The sequence below is a fragment of the Hemicordylus capensis genome, chromosome 4 (assembly GCF_027244095.1).
Source record: "Hemicordylus capensis ecotype Gifberg chromosome 4, rHemCap1.1.pri, whole genome shotgun sequence".
Lineage (NCBI taxonomy): Eukaryota > Metazoa > Chordata > Lepidosauria > Squamata > Cordylidae > Hemicordylus > Hemicordylus capensis.
The window spans coordinates 85,779,071-85,795,793 of record NC_069660.1 but is presented as its reverse complement, the minus strand read 5'-3'; the positions used below and the strand labels follow the sequence as shown (position 1 = coordinate 85,795,793).

The window sequence follows — 16,723 nt, the reverse complement described above, 5'->3', positions numbered from 1 at the left end:
ATTGTGTTAAGAGAGCTATGATAAACCTCTTGGGTGCATCTTGATAGCAGACAAAGAAAATGTGTGGGATTTAGAATGAGGTACATGAAAATGCTTCCTTATTCTACTGAGGAAAGATCTATTACTGGCTCAGGGTGTACTTCTGCTTCCAAAATCTACATCCTGCACAGTGGAAACAAACCTATTTTAAAATTGTACAAACTGTAGTAGTATTTGCATTTCTTGATAATGGAAATTTCTCAGATAAGGAAGGTATTAAAGAGCTGCTGTCCATGGCCCATAAGCTACTTTGAAGGTGCCTATTGCCTGCTTCCCCCTAGAATCTTATATACAGAAAACTACCATCAGCTGAAAATGGATAACAGATTTGAGAGAATAGCACTAAGAGCTCAGCTGAAGAAGAGCCACATGCAACTCAGAATGGCAATCCTATCAAGCACAGGTTCAAGGATGAGTATCCTAACGTACCTGCTTTCATGAAGATACCTGCCATGCTGTTGCCCTTGTTCTAAGGGCCCTTTTCACATTACTGAACTCCTAGTTGGAAGGTAATTCATTTTTTAAAAAAATCAAGGTTCAGGCTGCACATGTGTAAGGGCCAAACCACTAGTGTGGGATCTGTTATTGGTTCTGGGGAGGGGTGAAAAATGCACCTACAGGGGGGCTTGTGGCTGCCATTTTGTTCAGAGCAGTGGTTTTGTAGGAGTAGAGGGCATTGTCTAATTTCTGTTGCTTCCCCTCCTTGTGGGACAGACAGTATTTTGTGGGGAGTAGTTCTGATAAAAGAAAACTGAACGGAGGGGGAGGGGTTTAAACAAAAGTCCTCTCCCTTGGTACTGCTATTCTGACCATATTGGTGACTGGTTGCCACTACTAACAAAAAGTGAGGTGGAATGAGATCAAGTTATGGAAATATATTAGTCTTCCTAGCATGTGAATATGGAGTAATTTATGTACATGTATGCTACGACCCATGAAGATGGCTGGCAATGCAATTTATAGAGAAGGTACTTTGTACACTAGTTGTATAACATATAAAGCATGGTGTGGTGGTTAGAGTGCTGGACTAGGACCAGGGAGATCAGAGTTCAAATCCCCATTCAGCCATGATACTTGCTGGGTGACTCTGGGCCAGTCACTTCTTTCTCAGCCTAACCTGCTTCACAGAGGTGTTGTGAGGAGAGACTTAAGTATGTAGTACACCACTCTGGGCTCCTTAGAGGAAGAATGGCATATAAAATGAAATAATAAAGCAGCTGTGCAGGTAATTAAATTCTGCATTAGATTCTGTTGTTGGTATGTGCCAAAGCAAGGCTCCTTGTGCTGGCTAGAAGATTTTAAATGAATGGGCAGCTTGCTACACAATAGTATTTTGGGAAGGAGCACGTAGCTGACCAGAGGAATCCTTGCTTGAATCTTATGGCCTTTATTCTGGTCCTTACTAGATGGGTTTGGACATCCATATAAGAGGATCATAGGAAGCTACCTTATACCGAGTCAATATGGTCTCCACTGACCAGAGGTGCACCTAGGTAATTTTGGAGCCTGGACCTAGAGGCCACTGGAGGCCCCCTCCCCTGCAAATTAGCATCATCATGTTCTGCTGGGTGACCACACTACCCAGGACAAACTAAAGAGGATGGTGGGAGGGTGTCCCAGGGGCTGTGGAGGCCCTGGACCTTGGCCCCAAAGTCCATAGGTAAGAGCACCTCTGCCACTGACTGAAAGCAGCACCTCCAGGGTTGCAGGAAGGCGTCTTTCCCAGCCCTGTTTGGTGATGTTAGGGATTGAACCTGGGACCTTCTGCATAGAACAGATGCTCTACTGCTGAGCTACAGCCCCATCCCCCAAGGGACTATCTTACAGCAGACAGCGCTCATGTGTCACCCATCCCAAGGTGAACCCTGCTTAGCAAAGGGGACAATTTATGCTTGCTGCAACGGCAAGAACAATATTCTACCTAATTGTTTGTTATTTCTCCATGTAAACAGCCCTGAGCCATTTTTGGAAGGGCGGTATAGAAATAGAATAAATAAAAATAATAAAATAAATAAATAGATCCACTGGAAACTGGCTATTAACTTGGAAGCTTTCCTTGTGACTGTCAGAAAGAATGCTCTCAGTTCAAGGGATCAGTACTGTGCACGGGAACTTTAGAAGTACAGACAATGTTCAGGCATGCAAGGCAACCAATGTTCTTCTGCCTAACACTGTGTATTATACACAAAAACACTTTTAAAATAACACCTTGCTGAGCAGCCAAGCAAGATCAGGTGTCTAGTGAATGGAAGGTTTATTTGAGTGTGTGCCTCTTCTTCTTCAGAGGGAAGCTGTCAAAGCGTTTCCTATAGTAATTCTAAATGAAGATCCTGCATGCTGTGCAACTTGCTCAAGGAATCCAATTCTCAACCCCTCTTTCTGCCAAGTGGTCAATAAACCAACCACCCCCTTCCTCGAAACAAGTCACACTTGGCCCTGCCAGACGCTTGCAACCTTGTCTTTAAAACTGCAGCACACAAGGAGGGCCACAGAAAACCTGACTGGCTAGTCTCCCACCCACTCTCAGCACACGGTTGATGGGTAAGTGCAATAGACAGAGACAGACACCAGATTTCTGTGGCTACATATATTGTCTCTTTAATGTACTGGACCGCAGGAAGATTGTCATGGCTGGGCTTTCCACAGGTGTGTTCCTGATGTAGCTTTGAAGGGAGTCCCCCTGTGCACAAGGTCGGCACATTATTTCTGATAAGTGCCGTGGTATCACTCCCCCAATAGGGGTGTGCATGGAACCGTGGAGCTGCGGTCCGGCACTGGGATGGGGGGTTCCTTTAAGGGTGGGGGAGGGTTTACTTACCCCTCCCGCCGCTTTCCCCCCCTCTGGCGCACGTATTCTCGTTAGTAATCGGGGCAGCCTTTTGCAGCCAAGCGGGGAAAGGGGCAGCAGGGAGGTATCCTGCTGCCCCAATTACTAATGAGAATACGTGTGCCGGAGGGGGAAAAGTGGCAGGAGGGGTAAGTAAACCCTCCCCCACCCTTAAAGGGACCCCAAACCGCCCATGTATGGACCGGTCCGGAGGCCTGTAGAATGGCCTCCAGACCAGTCTGGGCACATTACTACCCCACAATGACCTGGCATATATGCTCTTTGTGGGGAACGTGTATATTCTTGTTAGTAATTTATTATGATTATTTGTATCCTGCTCTTCCTCTAAGGAACCCAGAGCAGTGTACATGGTTGTTTTTATCCTTGCAACAACCATGTGAAGTAGGTTAGGCGGAGAGATATGTGACTGACTGAGAGTCACTCAGTGAGTTTCATGACTGATTGGGGATTTGAACTCAAGTCTCCCTGGTCCTAGTCCAACACTCTAACCACTACACCACACTCATTCAATTTCTTGTGTTACCAGGGCTTATATGTTTGTACACAAATCACTGCAGTCCTGAATTGCTGGAGACCTCTCTTGCTGTCCCTGTCTTGACTTCCTATCCTTTTATTGGGGATGGACAAGGAGGGCCCATGAAACACAGCAGAAAGCAGGCATTCACAGATATTTTTCTTTCTCTTTAAATGCAGGAGCTGCAGGGGCGTGGCATCCCTGTTGCTAAGCAGTGGCAGGAGGAGAAAGACAGCTATGGTTTCAGGAGGAGCTAGAGAACAAAACTCAGGCTGTGATGGCATTTGGATGAAACAATGGCCCTTTGGAACCCGAGATTTTAGCAGCAAAACTCACTACAAACCAAAGGTGCAAATTCAGGTTTGGGTTCAAAAAAAGAGCCATGGTTGGGTGATGAAACCACAGTTTCACGCATTCAGATGACCACAAACTCGAACCTCTGGTATGTTTACCTATGGTTTGGCATTATGTCTCAATGTGGCCTAAGTGTGGAACTGGAGTCTTCTCAGCTTTATAATGATGCTTGATTAACATCTTGCTTTCCTGTTCTGATCCCTGATGTTTTCTTCTCCAGTTAGTTCACTAATCTAACATTTCCCTGATCCCACACAACTTTCTTGGTTGCTGCTTGTTGCTTGCACCTGCCTCTATTCTCTTGTTTTGTTGCTATTGTTGGTGTGAGCACAAAGGAATCCCCTCTGGGTTGACGTATAGGGGTGTGTGTTGTGTGTGTGACGGGGGCATGCTCTGACATATGCTTCCTTAGGGGCTGTCATCAGAGGCTTAGCAAAGCAAGAACTGTGTCCATGCAAAAAATAGGACAGCTGGTGTAAGAAATGGAGAGGAGTGATGATGGGGGCTTGTTGTTGACACCTGACTGTTTATAAACTGGATTGAGTCCCCCCCCACCCCACCGGTCAGCCTCAGCTTTAGGCAATAGGCGAAATACGCCTGTGTTTAAATGAATTACCCTACACCAATGAATTATGGCAAGTTTCTTCCTTGTTTTGGTAACAAGAAGCCTAGTTGAAAAAGCTTACTTCAGTATTCATTCAGTCGCCAAAGAAGGAAGCTATTAATTTGTAGACTTAATGCTTGAGAGGTAAGTCCAATGTGTCTTCCTCCCATGCAAGCATGCAGAGGACTGTGGCTTTTATTCTGTCTGTGTTGCCAAATGTTTTCAGATTAGGAAGGTGGTTATTTTGCAGCAAACTAATTGGGCCTTTTCTGGGTTGGGGTGTGGTTTCTGTGAAAAGTTATTAAAATGGGTTAACAACTTTCCTAACAATCTCAGCAGTCTTCTGAGATTGTCTATATCCTCCACACGCCTTCCCCAAACACACACCTCATGGAGCTTCCTCTTGTGAATTGCTGGACTGATTGTTCTGGAGCATTCAGTAATTGCTCGGAGACAAATTGCCCAAAGCACACCCACATGGAAAACCAACACATCTAGTTTGAATGTTGTCTTTGTAAGCCTGTTTTCAAGTAACTTCATGATCCCTTCAGAAAATTCATGCTGGATACAATCGCCCAAATCTCAAGATTACTACAGTTCAAACCATGACCCAACCTGCTGCTTGCAGGCTGGACATTCATTAGGTAGACAGTTGGCCAGCCTGCAGGCAGTGTGGCCGTCGGGTTGGGTGAGAGAGAAGCCAACCAAGTGGCCTCTTTTGGTCCCATCCCCCCCCCCGGCTCCTTAGGATGAGCCGCTACTGAGTTCTTTTATAGATAACTGTTTTGGTCATAGCACAAGATCTAACAACTTTGTAAGGATATATAGTGTTTTGAAATTTGGGAAAATTAGAAGGTTAGAGCTAAAAGGTGCCTGCCACTCACTGAAGGATGGCCGTTTCACCCCACCTACTAGACCAAGGGTTCCTTAACCTTGGATCCCCAGATGATGTTGGACTACAAATCCCATCATCACCGAGCACCATGCCCTTTGGATATTGTGGCTGGGGGGTGATGGGAATTGTAGTCCAGCAACATCTGGGGACCCAAGTTTCCCAAAGTTGGGAACCCTTGTACTAGACTGTTGTATGAGAAAAGTGGGAAAACATCAAAAGTGGATTATAGCATAGCATAGCATGAGAATTGCTATAGAACCTATCTGTTATGGAACTGTGAAAGCCTTGGTAGAACAGTGATAGTGCCTCCCACCTCCTCTTCTGCTCACAGTACTTTAGATTCAAATCATTGTCCTAGTTTGGATGACACTAGACAATATTAGACCTATATCTAATGTAAAAAGATGTGCTATCTTGGTGTAGGAAAATGTACAACTTAAACATAAGCTACCCTCTGCCTGCAAATCTAATAGATTATGTCAGTCACCAGACTCTAAGGGAGAGAGGTAGATTTACTCACATTATTTACATACTACCCTACTATTCTGTTAATGTAAAATATGCATACTTATTTTTCATCTGGCAAATAGTGAAGATCACAATTAGCTTTAATTAAATACAGGCAACAACATTAGGATACTTGATGTTTATTTCTAGCTAGGCGATCATTCCAGACTAGGTAAAGGGGTCTTTTAGAACTCTGAAGAAGTGGCTCATTCAAAATATATTCCATGTACTGTGGCAACAGCAAAGAGTGATGAGTTGGTGAATGTGGCAGAAGCAAAGTTGTCATTCTCCACATCCCAGAGGGACTGACTGGCAATGTGCAGACCCTGGTTGGCCTGCTGGCCCAGGAAGACATTACACACCAGCTTGTAACGAGGTGGGGCCAGGTCTTTGACTCTGTTCCGGATGAGGTCTGACAAGTTTTGGGCCAACTGCCCACTGTTTACAGGGTTGTATTTGGCATCACTGATGTGGCTGGCCAGAACTGACTGGAGAACTTGCTGAGTCTGAAACACATTAAACTTACAGCCTTCATCTGGATGGGTCCTGTAGGTGTTCTCATAATGTGTCTCCCGGATGGGTTCAAAGACTGGCAGCCCAGAGAAGCTCACTCTGCCACAATGCATCCAGGGCCCAACAGAGAGACGCCTGCTCCCAACAGCCAGCGAATTCCTCCTGCTGGAAAATGGGGCATTGAGGATGCTCATGATGGAGCTTCTCCGAGATGGTGGGAGGGGGGCCTTCTTTTCTTCAGTACTCTGCAGATGCAGCAGTGGCCTGGGTGCCATGTCTGTAGACTGAGAGTTCTGGCAGAGCAAGAGTGACCCTGCCTTCAAATGGGTGGAATCTGTGCCCTCCGAGGCCATTGTCAGGTTGATCTTGGTCAGAGCTTCCTGGGACAGCGCCATACCAAAGCAGTCAATCCCTGGGACACTAAGAACAAAAATAATACTGATTTGTTGTTATTACTGGCTGGGACCAAGATTCTCCCACAAGCTACACTTTCTTTGTTAATTGGATCAAGAGTTTGTCAACAAGAATATTCCTTGATTGGCATTCACCTTCCACCCGAAAGTGTTTGCAATACCCATAACAAGAGAGGACAGATACAGTGATTGTAATGGCCATCTAGTATCAGCAATCTATTTTATTTTTCAAGTGGTTCTCAAGTTACCACTGTTTCCGAAGTGTGCTGGACCATTATGCTGATAACGTGCGGTGATAATCTGCACATCAAGGTGTGTGTATATACATCCATAAATAATCCCACATGCAGAAGACCACTTTGACTTCTGTGAAACTAATCTTTTGCTGGGGCATGTTAATAAAACACATTCAGTGACTAGAAGGGAGTAGACTATTATAATTACCTAGGCAATCCTCTTCCATGATGGTATACATTTGGAAAACAACATGCAAGGGATGTGAACATGGCCTGGTCTTCAGCACCTAAGAGCTTTTGATTTTATGGGGTCTCATTTTGAAATAATATATTTGGAATTTGAATACCAGTAAATGCATTCAAGATATATTTGTTTACTCATGTATTCATCCCAACAGCCCTGAGCCACTTTAGGAAGGGCGGTATATAAAGTGAATGAATGAATGAATACATACAGTGAAATCAGTAGCAATCGCTTTTGAAGAAGATAAGCATACTAGCCCTCAGAAAGGAGGGGCCCCTCTCAAATGCTGAAATGGTCTGTGTTCAGGGTCCCCTCTTCTTTCCTGTTGCATTCCTAGCCTAAAGGCATTATCTGTTGTTTTTCTATGTCCAAGTCTTGCAGCAGTATTTTGGTGTAGATGATATACACCACTCAGCCTGTACCATCCCTGCCTCATATTTTATGCTTCCTGCCTCTTTGCTATTTACCTTCCCCAGGACACTTTGCATTCCACAGGGCAGCAAAGGTCTCTAGAGAGATGTCTGGGAAACTTGTGCCATAGACTCTTCACAGCTGTTCCAAATGCAACCACTTCTTGTTCTAAAACAGTTTCATTGAAGAGGGGCGGACAGCAAGAGATCCAGCAGTTTATGTCCTGATTTTAGATTTTACTGAAACAATGGTGTTTCTCTTTTTCCTTGAGAACAAACCACCAACAGGAACCTTTTAAAGTGGTGGCTGTCTTATATTTAGCAGCAGATTGTAACTGTCCCTATTCAGGTTGGCATAGCATCTCTGCAGCTGAGCAAATGAAGGAGGATTGCCAGGGACACCATTTGCTCTAAGACTGGACTTGGACAAAGGACAGTGGGTGCAGTGCTGAAATCATGGGGTAGGGGTGTAGAGGGGCATAAATTAAATCCACAAGCTCTACCCTTTAAGTCCACTCAATTTTAGCCAATTCATGCCCCATGTAGCCTTCTAAAAACAGTAGCTAAAAAAGGTAAAGGGGCTAGGCTTTCACCAGGCCCCCTGTAATCCAAGCACTGAGTGGCTAGGTACCTGGGACAGCACCTTCTCAGTAGTGGCATCCATATAGAATTGCTTGCCCCTGGGAAACTGGGCTGAACTTTTTTTGGGGGGTAGCTATTTTTTATTTTTATTTTTTGCTTCTATTTTGTGTGTGTTAAATGTTTATGAGATTTATGGCTTGATTAACCTTGTTAGCTGCCTCAAGGGGGCATAATTGGGCAGGGCACACCCACACCCCAATAATAAAGCAGAGGGGGTCAGATAGACTCAATACTTCCCACCTCTGACTCCTTCTTCCCAGCCACTTTTCTCCCAGTCAGGCTCTGAGGTATGAAAAACATCCGTCTGAAAGAATGTCTGATCCGTCTGATCCATCTTATTTATTTCTCTTTGGGAAATAAATTTATTTCTCTTTGGGAACTTTTTGTTGAAAAGCAATATATAAATATTTGTCATATTCGTGAAAGTGGCTGTGGGAAGAAGTTGTGAGGAGTGCATGTGAAACAAGAAATGGGGGAATGGTTCCATACACCCCTCCTGTCCGCTGTTTCTCTGGTTGAAAATGCATCCCAACTGGCTGCTTTGCAGAATTTAAATTTGACCCTTCAGACCTGAGCTTGCTACTGCAATGGGTAGTTAGACCTTTAACCCAAAAGGCTGCAAAATGATCTCACATTTTATACATGAATACTGAGATGCTTCCAAAAGTTCATGACTCCAGATTCCAAGAAGTGAACGTTTAAGAAAAACATCAAAGAAAGGAATAAATGAGCTATTGCCAGACTTAAAAACCACGGGTGACGAGGGGCTGGGGGAAAAAGCTGCAAAATGGTTTCTGAGCCTCCTCCAGTTATTTTTTGTTGAGACTGCAAGCAAGAAATTCAAAAAACAACTAAGCAGCTTGTGGTATCTTAAAGACTAACACGTTTATTGTAATGGACGTCCATGGACTATGGTCCACTTCATCAGATGCATGAAGTGGACTGTAGTCCACAAAGGTTTCTGCTAAAATAACTGTGAGTCTTTATGGTGCTGTAAGCCTCTTGGCTGAATGTGGTTGAATGCAACAGATGAATGCAGTGACCTCTCTGGAAATAAGCACAAGATACATGAAACTGAATGCCGGTGTGTGCCAAAGATCACACATGTGCTAATAAACACCACTGCTATAAAAGGGTCAATTTTAGCAAGATTATAAAAGTACCATTTTAATTGTAATTTTAAATCTAGTGATTACCTTACATCAACAGTTTGTGCTCTTGTTCCAGGTGCCCTGAGCTCTGTACACAGAGTGGGTTACGGATTTAAATTAATATAGTGTTGGGATTAGAATAGCTGGTTGCATTGCAGGGAATGCTCTCATGATCACTTACAGTAACATAAAGACTGATTCATTTTTAACTGACCTACACACTTTTATTCAAACAACCAGGGCTTATAAAACATAGCAATAAAACACAGCAAAGGGGAACACAATCCCCCATTAATCTTTATATTTTAGTCCACATTCACTAACCAGGAGTTTTTTCATTATTCCAAACATATAACTGCCCTCCTGCTATTTTGAAACACTCTTTGAAAGGGTGTAAAATATGCATGCACTTCCTTCAGTTTTTATTATTTAAGTGGATGACTAGAATGTGCTTAAATGTAATTAATCCACATAAGAGATCTTGTGCAAACCCTTTAAGAGAGCATACAAGACAGTGAACTGAGAGCGAGAGCTGACGGCCCTGCTCAGTCAGTAAGAGGTGTGATTGTGTACCCTCCATGCTGTTGCCTCTCGGCTCACCTTACCTGGCAACAATGCAGCCTCCCACAAAGGCCGGTGGGTTAGCTGGAAGGTGAGTTATGCTGGATCCAGGAGCTGGAGGCAGGCTGCTGAAGCTCTTTTCATACCCATTATCTTACTAAAGCTTGCTCGGGCTTGTCACAAGGGCCTACTGAAGCCCTTGCCCCTAGCTCCCTGGCTTAATAAGCTCTCCTCCTGCCATGGTAAATCATTGGCTGTTTGATGTGACAGTTGAATGGGAGAGCCATCAAAGGCAGAGCAGTGGAACTGGGCAGCCTGCCACCCTTAAATGCATGGTCTCCGTGGAGACTGTATCACTCACATTATTTTTGTGCAGCCTGGATGGTGCGAGGAGGGGAGGTTTTAATATCACTTGACTTGGTTGTGGCTTTGGGGACCCAGGAAAGATTTGGTTCTGAATGAATGGCCCATTTAGCCATCAAGGCTCTAGGCCAGGGGTGGGGAACCTTGGCACTCCAGCTGTTGTTGAACTACAACTCCCATCATCCCCAGCCACAATTATTGTGGCTGGGGATGATGGGAGTTGTAGTTCAACAACAGCTGGAGTGCCAAGGTTCCCTAATAGGATTCTCCTGTCAATCAGGGGGTTTCCTTGATCATGTTTTCTGACCTCAAGACTGACCTCCGTAACTTATGCCTGTGGTTTGTCAGATGCAGAACATTTCAGTATCACCACAGACCCCAAATCCTGCTATGGAGGCAAACTGTCTTCCCAGTTGGAATCACCATAGATTTATCTTGGAATGATCAGTAGACAACTAGGTTTACTTTATTTTATTTTACAAAGGTTGCTACTAGTCCATATTCCAGAAAGTATAAGCTCCAAAGCCCTGCACAGAACAGATTCTGCCAGGTCAGCCTCATCTATACACTACAATTTCCACCACAAATCCTCCTCCTCTTTTCACTAAGAGCTTACTCTTGCTGCAATAGACTTACATGTTCCTTAGCAAGTAGGGGTTGGGAGAGCCTAGCAGTTTCTGGAAGGTGGAATGTTTTGCAGTGTATGGAATAATTCAGACTTAGAACTTGTCTCCAGGACTTTTATCTGAGCATGTGCGGAGCAATTATAACCAGATTATGGTGAAAAGCGTTTTTGAATGCTTGAGACTCAGCACCTCTCTCTCTCTTTTTCCATTTAAGAAATTAAGTATTGTTGCAGTATCTATGTGCAGTATCTCTAGCTGAGTGCCCAATTATTTCAGCCACCTGGTAAGAATGCCACCTTACCTCAATCTTGCTTGTTGAGTCACTTCCTTCCTAAGTGTTAATCACTTTCTCCTATGTTGCCATCCATCATTCCTTTTATGGCATCTTTTGTTTGCTTTGGGATGCTGAGGCCGATGGCTTCATGACTGAGCTTTGTGGACTGGCATGCTCCTATTTGCCTTCTCTTGTGACTTCTGAATCCAATTTCCAAGTTGCCTGCCTGGATGCCAAAGCTCTGAGGAACAAACATCATCCTGTCTTGACATGTATTCTAACTTTGCTACTCTGTTCATCCCACTACATCTTCACAACTACTCCTAGTCCCCACCACCAGCACCCCTATTCATCATTCATGTTGATGAACCTCCATGTTTGTCCAGTTCTCTACAAATTTCTCTCTCCATTTGACAAATCTGAGCATTACTTAAGAACATAAGAACAGCTCTCCTGGATCAGGCCCTAGGCCCATCTAGTCCAGCATCCTGTTTCACACAGTGGCCCACCAGATGCCACTGGAAGCCTACAGGCAGGAATTGAGGGCGTGCCCTCTCTCTTGCTTTTACTCCCCTGCATCTGATACTCAGAGGCATCCTGCCTCTGAGGCTGGAGGTGGCCTATGGCCCTCCGACTAGTAGCCATTGATAGACCTCTCCTCCATGAAGTAAAAGCCTCAGTCCTCTGCATGCTTGCTATAAAGTGCCACACATATTTCTCATTATTATTTATTTAACATATTTCTATACCACCCAAAACTCACATCTCTGGGCGGTTTACAACAAGCAAACAAACAAAAAGTTGAAACATTAGTTAAAATAAATGACAACAGAAAACTTAAAACCATAGTTAAAACAAAATAAATGACATAGTAAAAGTTAAAACACTACAACAATTTAAATTTTAAAACATTTTAAAATGATGTTAAAACAATATTTAATTAAAAGCCTGGGTGAATAGGTGAATAGTATGTATGGAGACCTCACACAGTTAGAATCACAGGTGTTTATTTTGTAGTGAAACATTTTTGTTGCTATGTGACATAGAGATTCCCTGGACACAACATTCTTCTTTAACTCTTTGATTGCAGCCATTATATGATGGGAAAAGTGGTGTCTGAAGGAACCCTAGTTAGTCCATAGGCATTTGGATTCAGGTGTTTCAGAACCAGTTCTGACTCAATAGTCTCCTTTGATTGGCTGAGGAAGAAAAGAAAACAAACACAAGCCTGGTGAAATGCAAACTTGCTGTTTAAAAGCTCCATCAGTCATTGCCTATTATTGCAACCTGGAAAATTCACACTGTTTATGGTTCTGTGCTTCCATGGGACACCCAGGTAGCTCTTTCTGATCTTGATCTGAGCTGAGAGGAGTTACTACTCTCCTTCTAAATGGTTTTATGGATCATCAAAACTTGGGTATAGCTACCAGCAGACTGCTAGGCTCATGTAACCTTTTATCCTGTTCCAGAGAGGGTTGTTGGCCAAGCCAACATTCTATCTAGAACACAAGGGTTTGAGCAGAGGCAAGAATCCAAGCAGGAGCTCCAGACCTTGGATAGCTCTGGAGGGGGTGAGGGAGGCAGGAGTCCAGGGAAGGGATTGGAACCTTGAACAGTTGCAGTGAACAGATAATGAGATCTGACCAGATACTAGCAGTGGAGAAGGCCTAGATGTTGCTCCAGCAAAGGACTGGCATTTACTCAAGGTTGATATAGGCTACAACTCAGCCTAGGTGATTGGCTCCACCTGCCTCCCCCCCACCCCAACTGCACCTTAGAAAGTTCTTGTCTGGTTTTGCAAGTTCTAGCTATAGCAGCACTGAGGGGATTTTGACTTTCCTCGTGGGACTCCTCCAAGTGGTGGGAAGAGCAACATCCCTGGTCATGGAGAGGACATTTGATCTGGCTCCCAAGGATCGCATTTTTCAGGGAATTCCAATGGAGCCCAGAGTTAGTGCTGACGGAATTCTCCTCCTGCATCCTTACCTTCTCAGAATTTTCTGCCTTAGCTGCACATTAAGGGGGTTCTTTGCTGCAACACGGCATCAGGAGGGGCTGATCTGGAGCAAAAAAGCTGTTGGGGGAAGGGGGCTAAAGCCTATCCTACCATTTTTCTGCTGGCCAGGAAAGCAGTAACACCCCCTGCACTGCTTCTTTGTGCCAAATTTCCACCTCCCAATGTTGCTTTGCAGTGAAACAGGCCATCAGTGTTTGTTTCATTCTATGTGTTCGTGTGCAACGTGTCATTAGATGCTCAGCTGCAATCAAAATTAGGGCCTATTCTTATGTTACCTGGTTGCTCTGGTTGCTGCTCCCCTGTGGCTCCATTTGTTTCAGTAATACTTGTGGTTACTCCCCACACAAGTAAGTGCCACCCACTTCCAGCACAGAGCCACGTTTCAGCCTTTCTCAAGCTGGAGGAATTCACAGATGCTGGGTGAAGGTTGACATTCAAGAAAATGATAAAAAAACATTTCCTGGATATCTCTTTAGAGGAATGAAGTGCAAGCGGGGGTGTCTAGGTTGAGGCTGGGTAATTACTAACTAATATGGACAGGCTTCTTTACATGCATAATAAACTCAGATTGATAGGAAAAGTCCTTAATTATCAGATAGAGAGTTATACAAAGAGATGTACTTCATATGCCTTGATCCGAGGGAGAGTTGTTTACCATAATTCAGCACAATAGGGTGCTTTGCTTAGGCTTTAACTAATTTATTAGTGCATGGACCATGAGCTTAGTCAAACCTTTATGGGGTTTGATTAAGAAACAGATTCATTAATTTGTTTTTTTATCTGAGAGGCTTCAATCCTAGGAGGGTTTGTGGAGACTGACAATCTCTCAAATTTGTTCTTTTGAATATATAGAGCCAAAGGGTGATAGATCCTCTGTTAATTATGGAGAGGATTAAGAACATAAAAGCCCTGATGGATTAAACCATAGGCCAGCATCCAAACTGGAAATAGATAGATTTAAACAGGACTTGTAAGTGAGGCCCCTTCATTGACTGTGCAGTTATTTTGCCTAGGAAAGTTCAAGTTTTTTTCCTAGGAAAGTTCAAGGAATTAAATATATATTATAGCATTTAGTATTAATGTGCTTGCAAAAGGGAAGTAAATGAACAGTTTGAAATGTATAGGATTTCAACTTAAAACATTATTCATTTTATTGTATAATTTATTTTTATTTATTTATTGTTAAATTTATATACCGCCTTTCATTAAAGCAATCCCAAGGTGTTTTACAGCAAAAAAATTTAACACAAGATGGTAAAAAAGACACAATTAAAATATTAAGGGGGGGGGAATATTAAATAAATCTGATTTTAAAATTTAAAACAAAAGCATAAAAGCAATAAAAACTATAAAGAGCAGCAGCAGAGAATCAATTAAATGCCTGGGCAAAAAGCCAAGATTTTACACTTTTTCTAAAAGCTGTGATGGAGACCAAGGAGCGAATAGCCACCGGGAGAGCATTCCAGAGTTTGGGGGCAGCAGCAGAGAAGGCCCTGTCCCGCGTGCACAACAACCGAGCCTCACTCATTGTCGGCACCCGGAGCAGAGCCCCCTCAGATGACCTTGTCAAGCGGGCAGCAACCCTTTGGAAGCAGGCGGATTGACCATATGGACCATATGACCATATATGATAAATCTGAATCACAGTAAAGTTGAATATTAGAAAAAGCTTCTGCTTTGCTTGGGCATTTTCACATTTTAGAATTACTGATCTGATTATTGAGTGCTGAAAATCTGTTGAGAACAATAACAGTTAAAATATGATCATTAATTCAGAATTTCTGCTAAAAATCCCCCCCAATTATCTAAATTTCAAGCATATGTTAAAAGTGGTGCATTAGCAGCTTTAAGAGGCAAGAATGTTCATGTAAAATTTGGTCATCAGGAAGTATGATATTCAGAATTTCTTTAATAAACTGCCCCAAAAATTTCCCTGAGTATATTCTGGTATGAGATGTAGTGCATGCAACTAATTTCAGTGGCAGGATTGTGTATGCAAAATTTGGTATCTGTAGGTCATTGGGAAGTATAACTTTATTTCCCACAAACAAAAATTTCAAAATATCTAATACATCAATCAATGGCTACATAGTTATGATGGTGGTACAGAACCTCCAGGGTTAAAGGCACGATGCCCCTGAATATCAGTTGGTATTCAAGCAGAGGGGGAGGATTGTTGACTTCATGCCCTGCGTATGAGTTTCCCATCTGGCTGGCCACTGTGGGTGGGAAACAGAAGGAAATGATGTTCAGGGGCATCCTGCCTGACATGACAAAATAGCCATTGATATGTCATAGAAAGGGTTAATCTCCTCTAGGGAAAGGGCTTGATACCAGAAAGGCTCCAGGCATAGACAGGCTTGTCGAGTTGTCTCATCTCTCTCAGTATTAATATAGACAGACTTTTCCTCTTTACGTTTGTCTAATTCCCTTTTAAAGATTATGGCCCTCGCTACAGCACATGACAGTGAATTCCATAAACTAACTAAGCATTGTGTGAAGAAGCAGTTTCTTTTGTTAGTCCTGAATTTCCTACCTAACAATGTCAGTGGATGACCACAGCCCTATTAACATTTTATGTCCAACACACACACACACACACACACACACACACACACACACACACACTCTGTGAACAGAGTACATACACATAGATCACACATAGGGCACATCCTAGCCCTATTCAACACACAAGTATATTCAACACACAAGCAATACAATCTGTGTACAGTGTACACATGTACAGATCTGTATGCACATAGAGTTATTTGCACATTATGTTCAAGGTATGTACAGTAGCATACTTCCTATCTGTACCCTACATTTAAGGGGGGGTCTGTACCCAGGTTCACTTTTAAAATGAACTCATGTACAGTTAGTTGTTCAAACACAAACCTGTACATGTGCACAGACATGTACTGAACAGGGCTCCAGAGTTGTGGCATTATGAGTGGGAGAAAAACGTCTCTCCGTTTACTTTGCACCATGCATAATTGGTATGTTCCTCATTTAGCATTTTGTTGCCCTTAAGCACAGTGCCTTACGGGCATAGTACAGTACTTGTGTGATAGCTCAGCAGTGATATACGTTTTGAATATCACCATAAGAATGCCATCCAGACACTGGCTACAACCAGAGCAACCTAGCTCCATAGGCAGAAAGTTGTCAGACACTTGCCAGTGGACAGGGATCAACTGGTTACAATTAAATGTACTGGCAAGTCAGACCATTATGGGAGCTGGGTTCATAAACCAGTGTGCTTAGCTTTTAATGGAAGCCCAAGGAAGCATGTTGTTGGGTCTCACTCAGCTCTCGGAGGCAAATACTGAGTGGGAATGACCTCCTCAAGATGGCAGGTGTTGTGCAGCTGGTGCTATTGAAGGCCATCTCTTATGTTATGTAATGCTACTGTGTTGTCACTTAGGGATGTGCAAATCGTTTTGAGGTCGAATTGGTTCGACTCAAATCTGGTCAATTCAAGTAATTTGACCTCGAAATGAATCTGCTGAGTC

At 43.3% G+C, this 16,723-nt stretch overlaps 1 protein-coding gene across 1 annotated transcript; it reads right to left on the bottom strand.

The window, feature by feature from the left end:
• Positions 1 to 5,885: 5,885 nt before the first annotated feature.
• Positions 5,886 to 10,108, bottom strand: DYNLT4 (dynein light chain Tctex-type 4). The gene is made up of 2 exons (XM_053250417.1): positions 9,976 to 10,108; positions 5,886 to 6,694 (listed from the first exon to the last, which is right to left on the bottom strand). Exon 2 carries the CDS (start codon positions 6,667 to 6,669, stop codon positions 5,968 to 5,970), a length of 702 nt encoding a protein of 233 aa, XP_053106392.1. The 5' UTR covers positions 6,670 to 6,694; positions 9,976 to 10,108; the 3' UTR covers positions 5,886 to 5,967.
• Between the last annotated feature and the right edge of the window lie 6,615 nt (positions 10,109 to 16,723).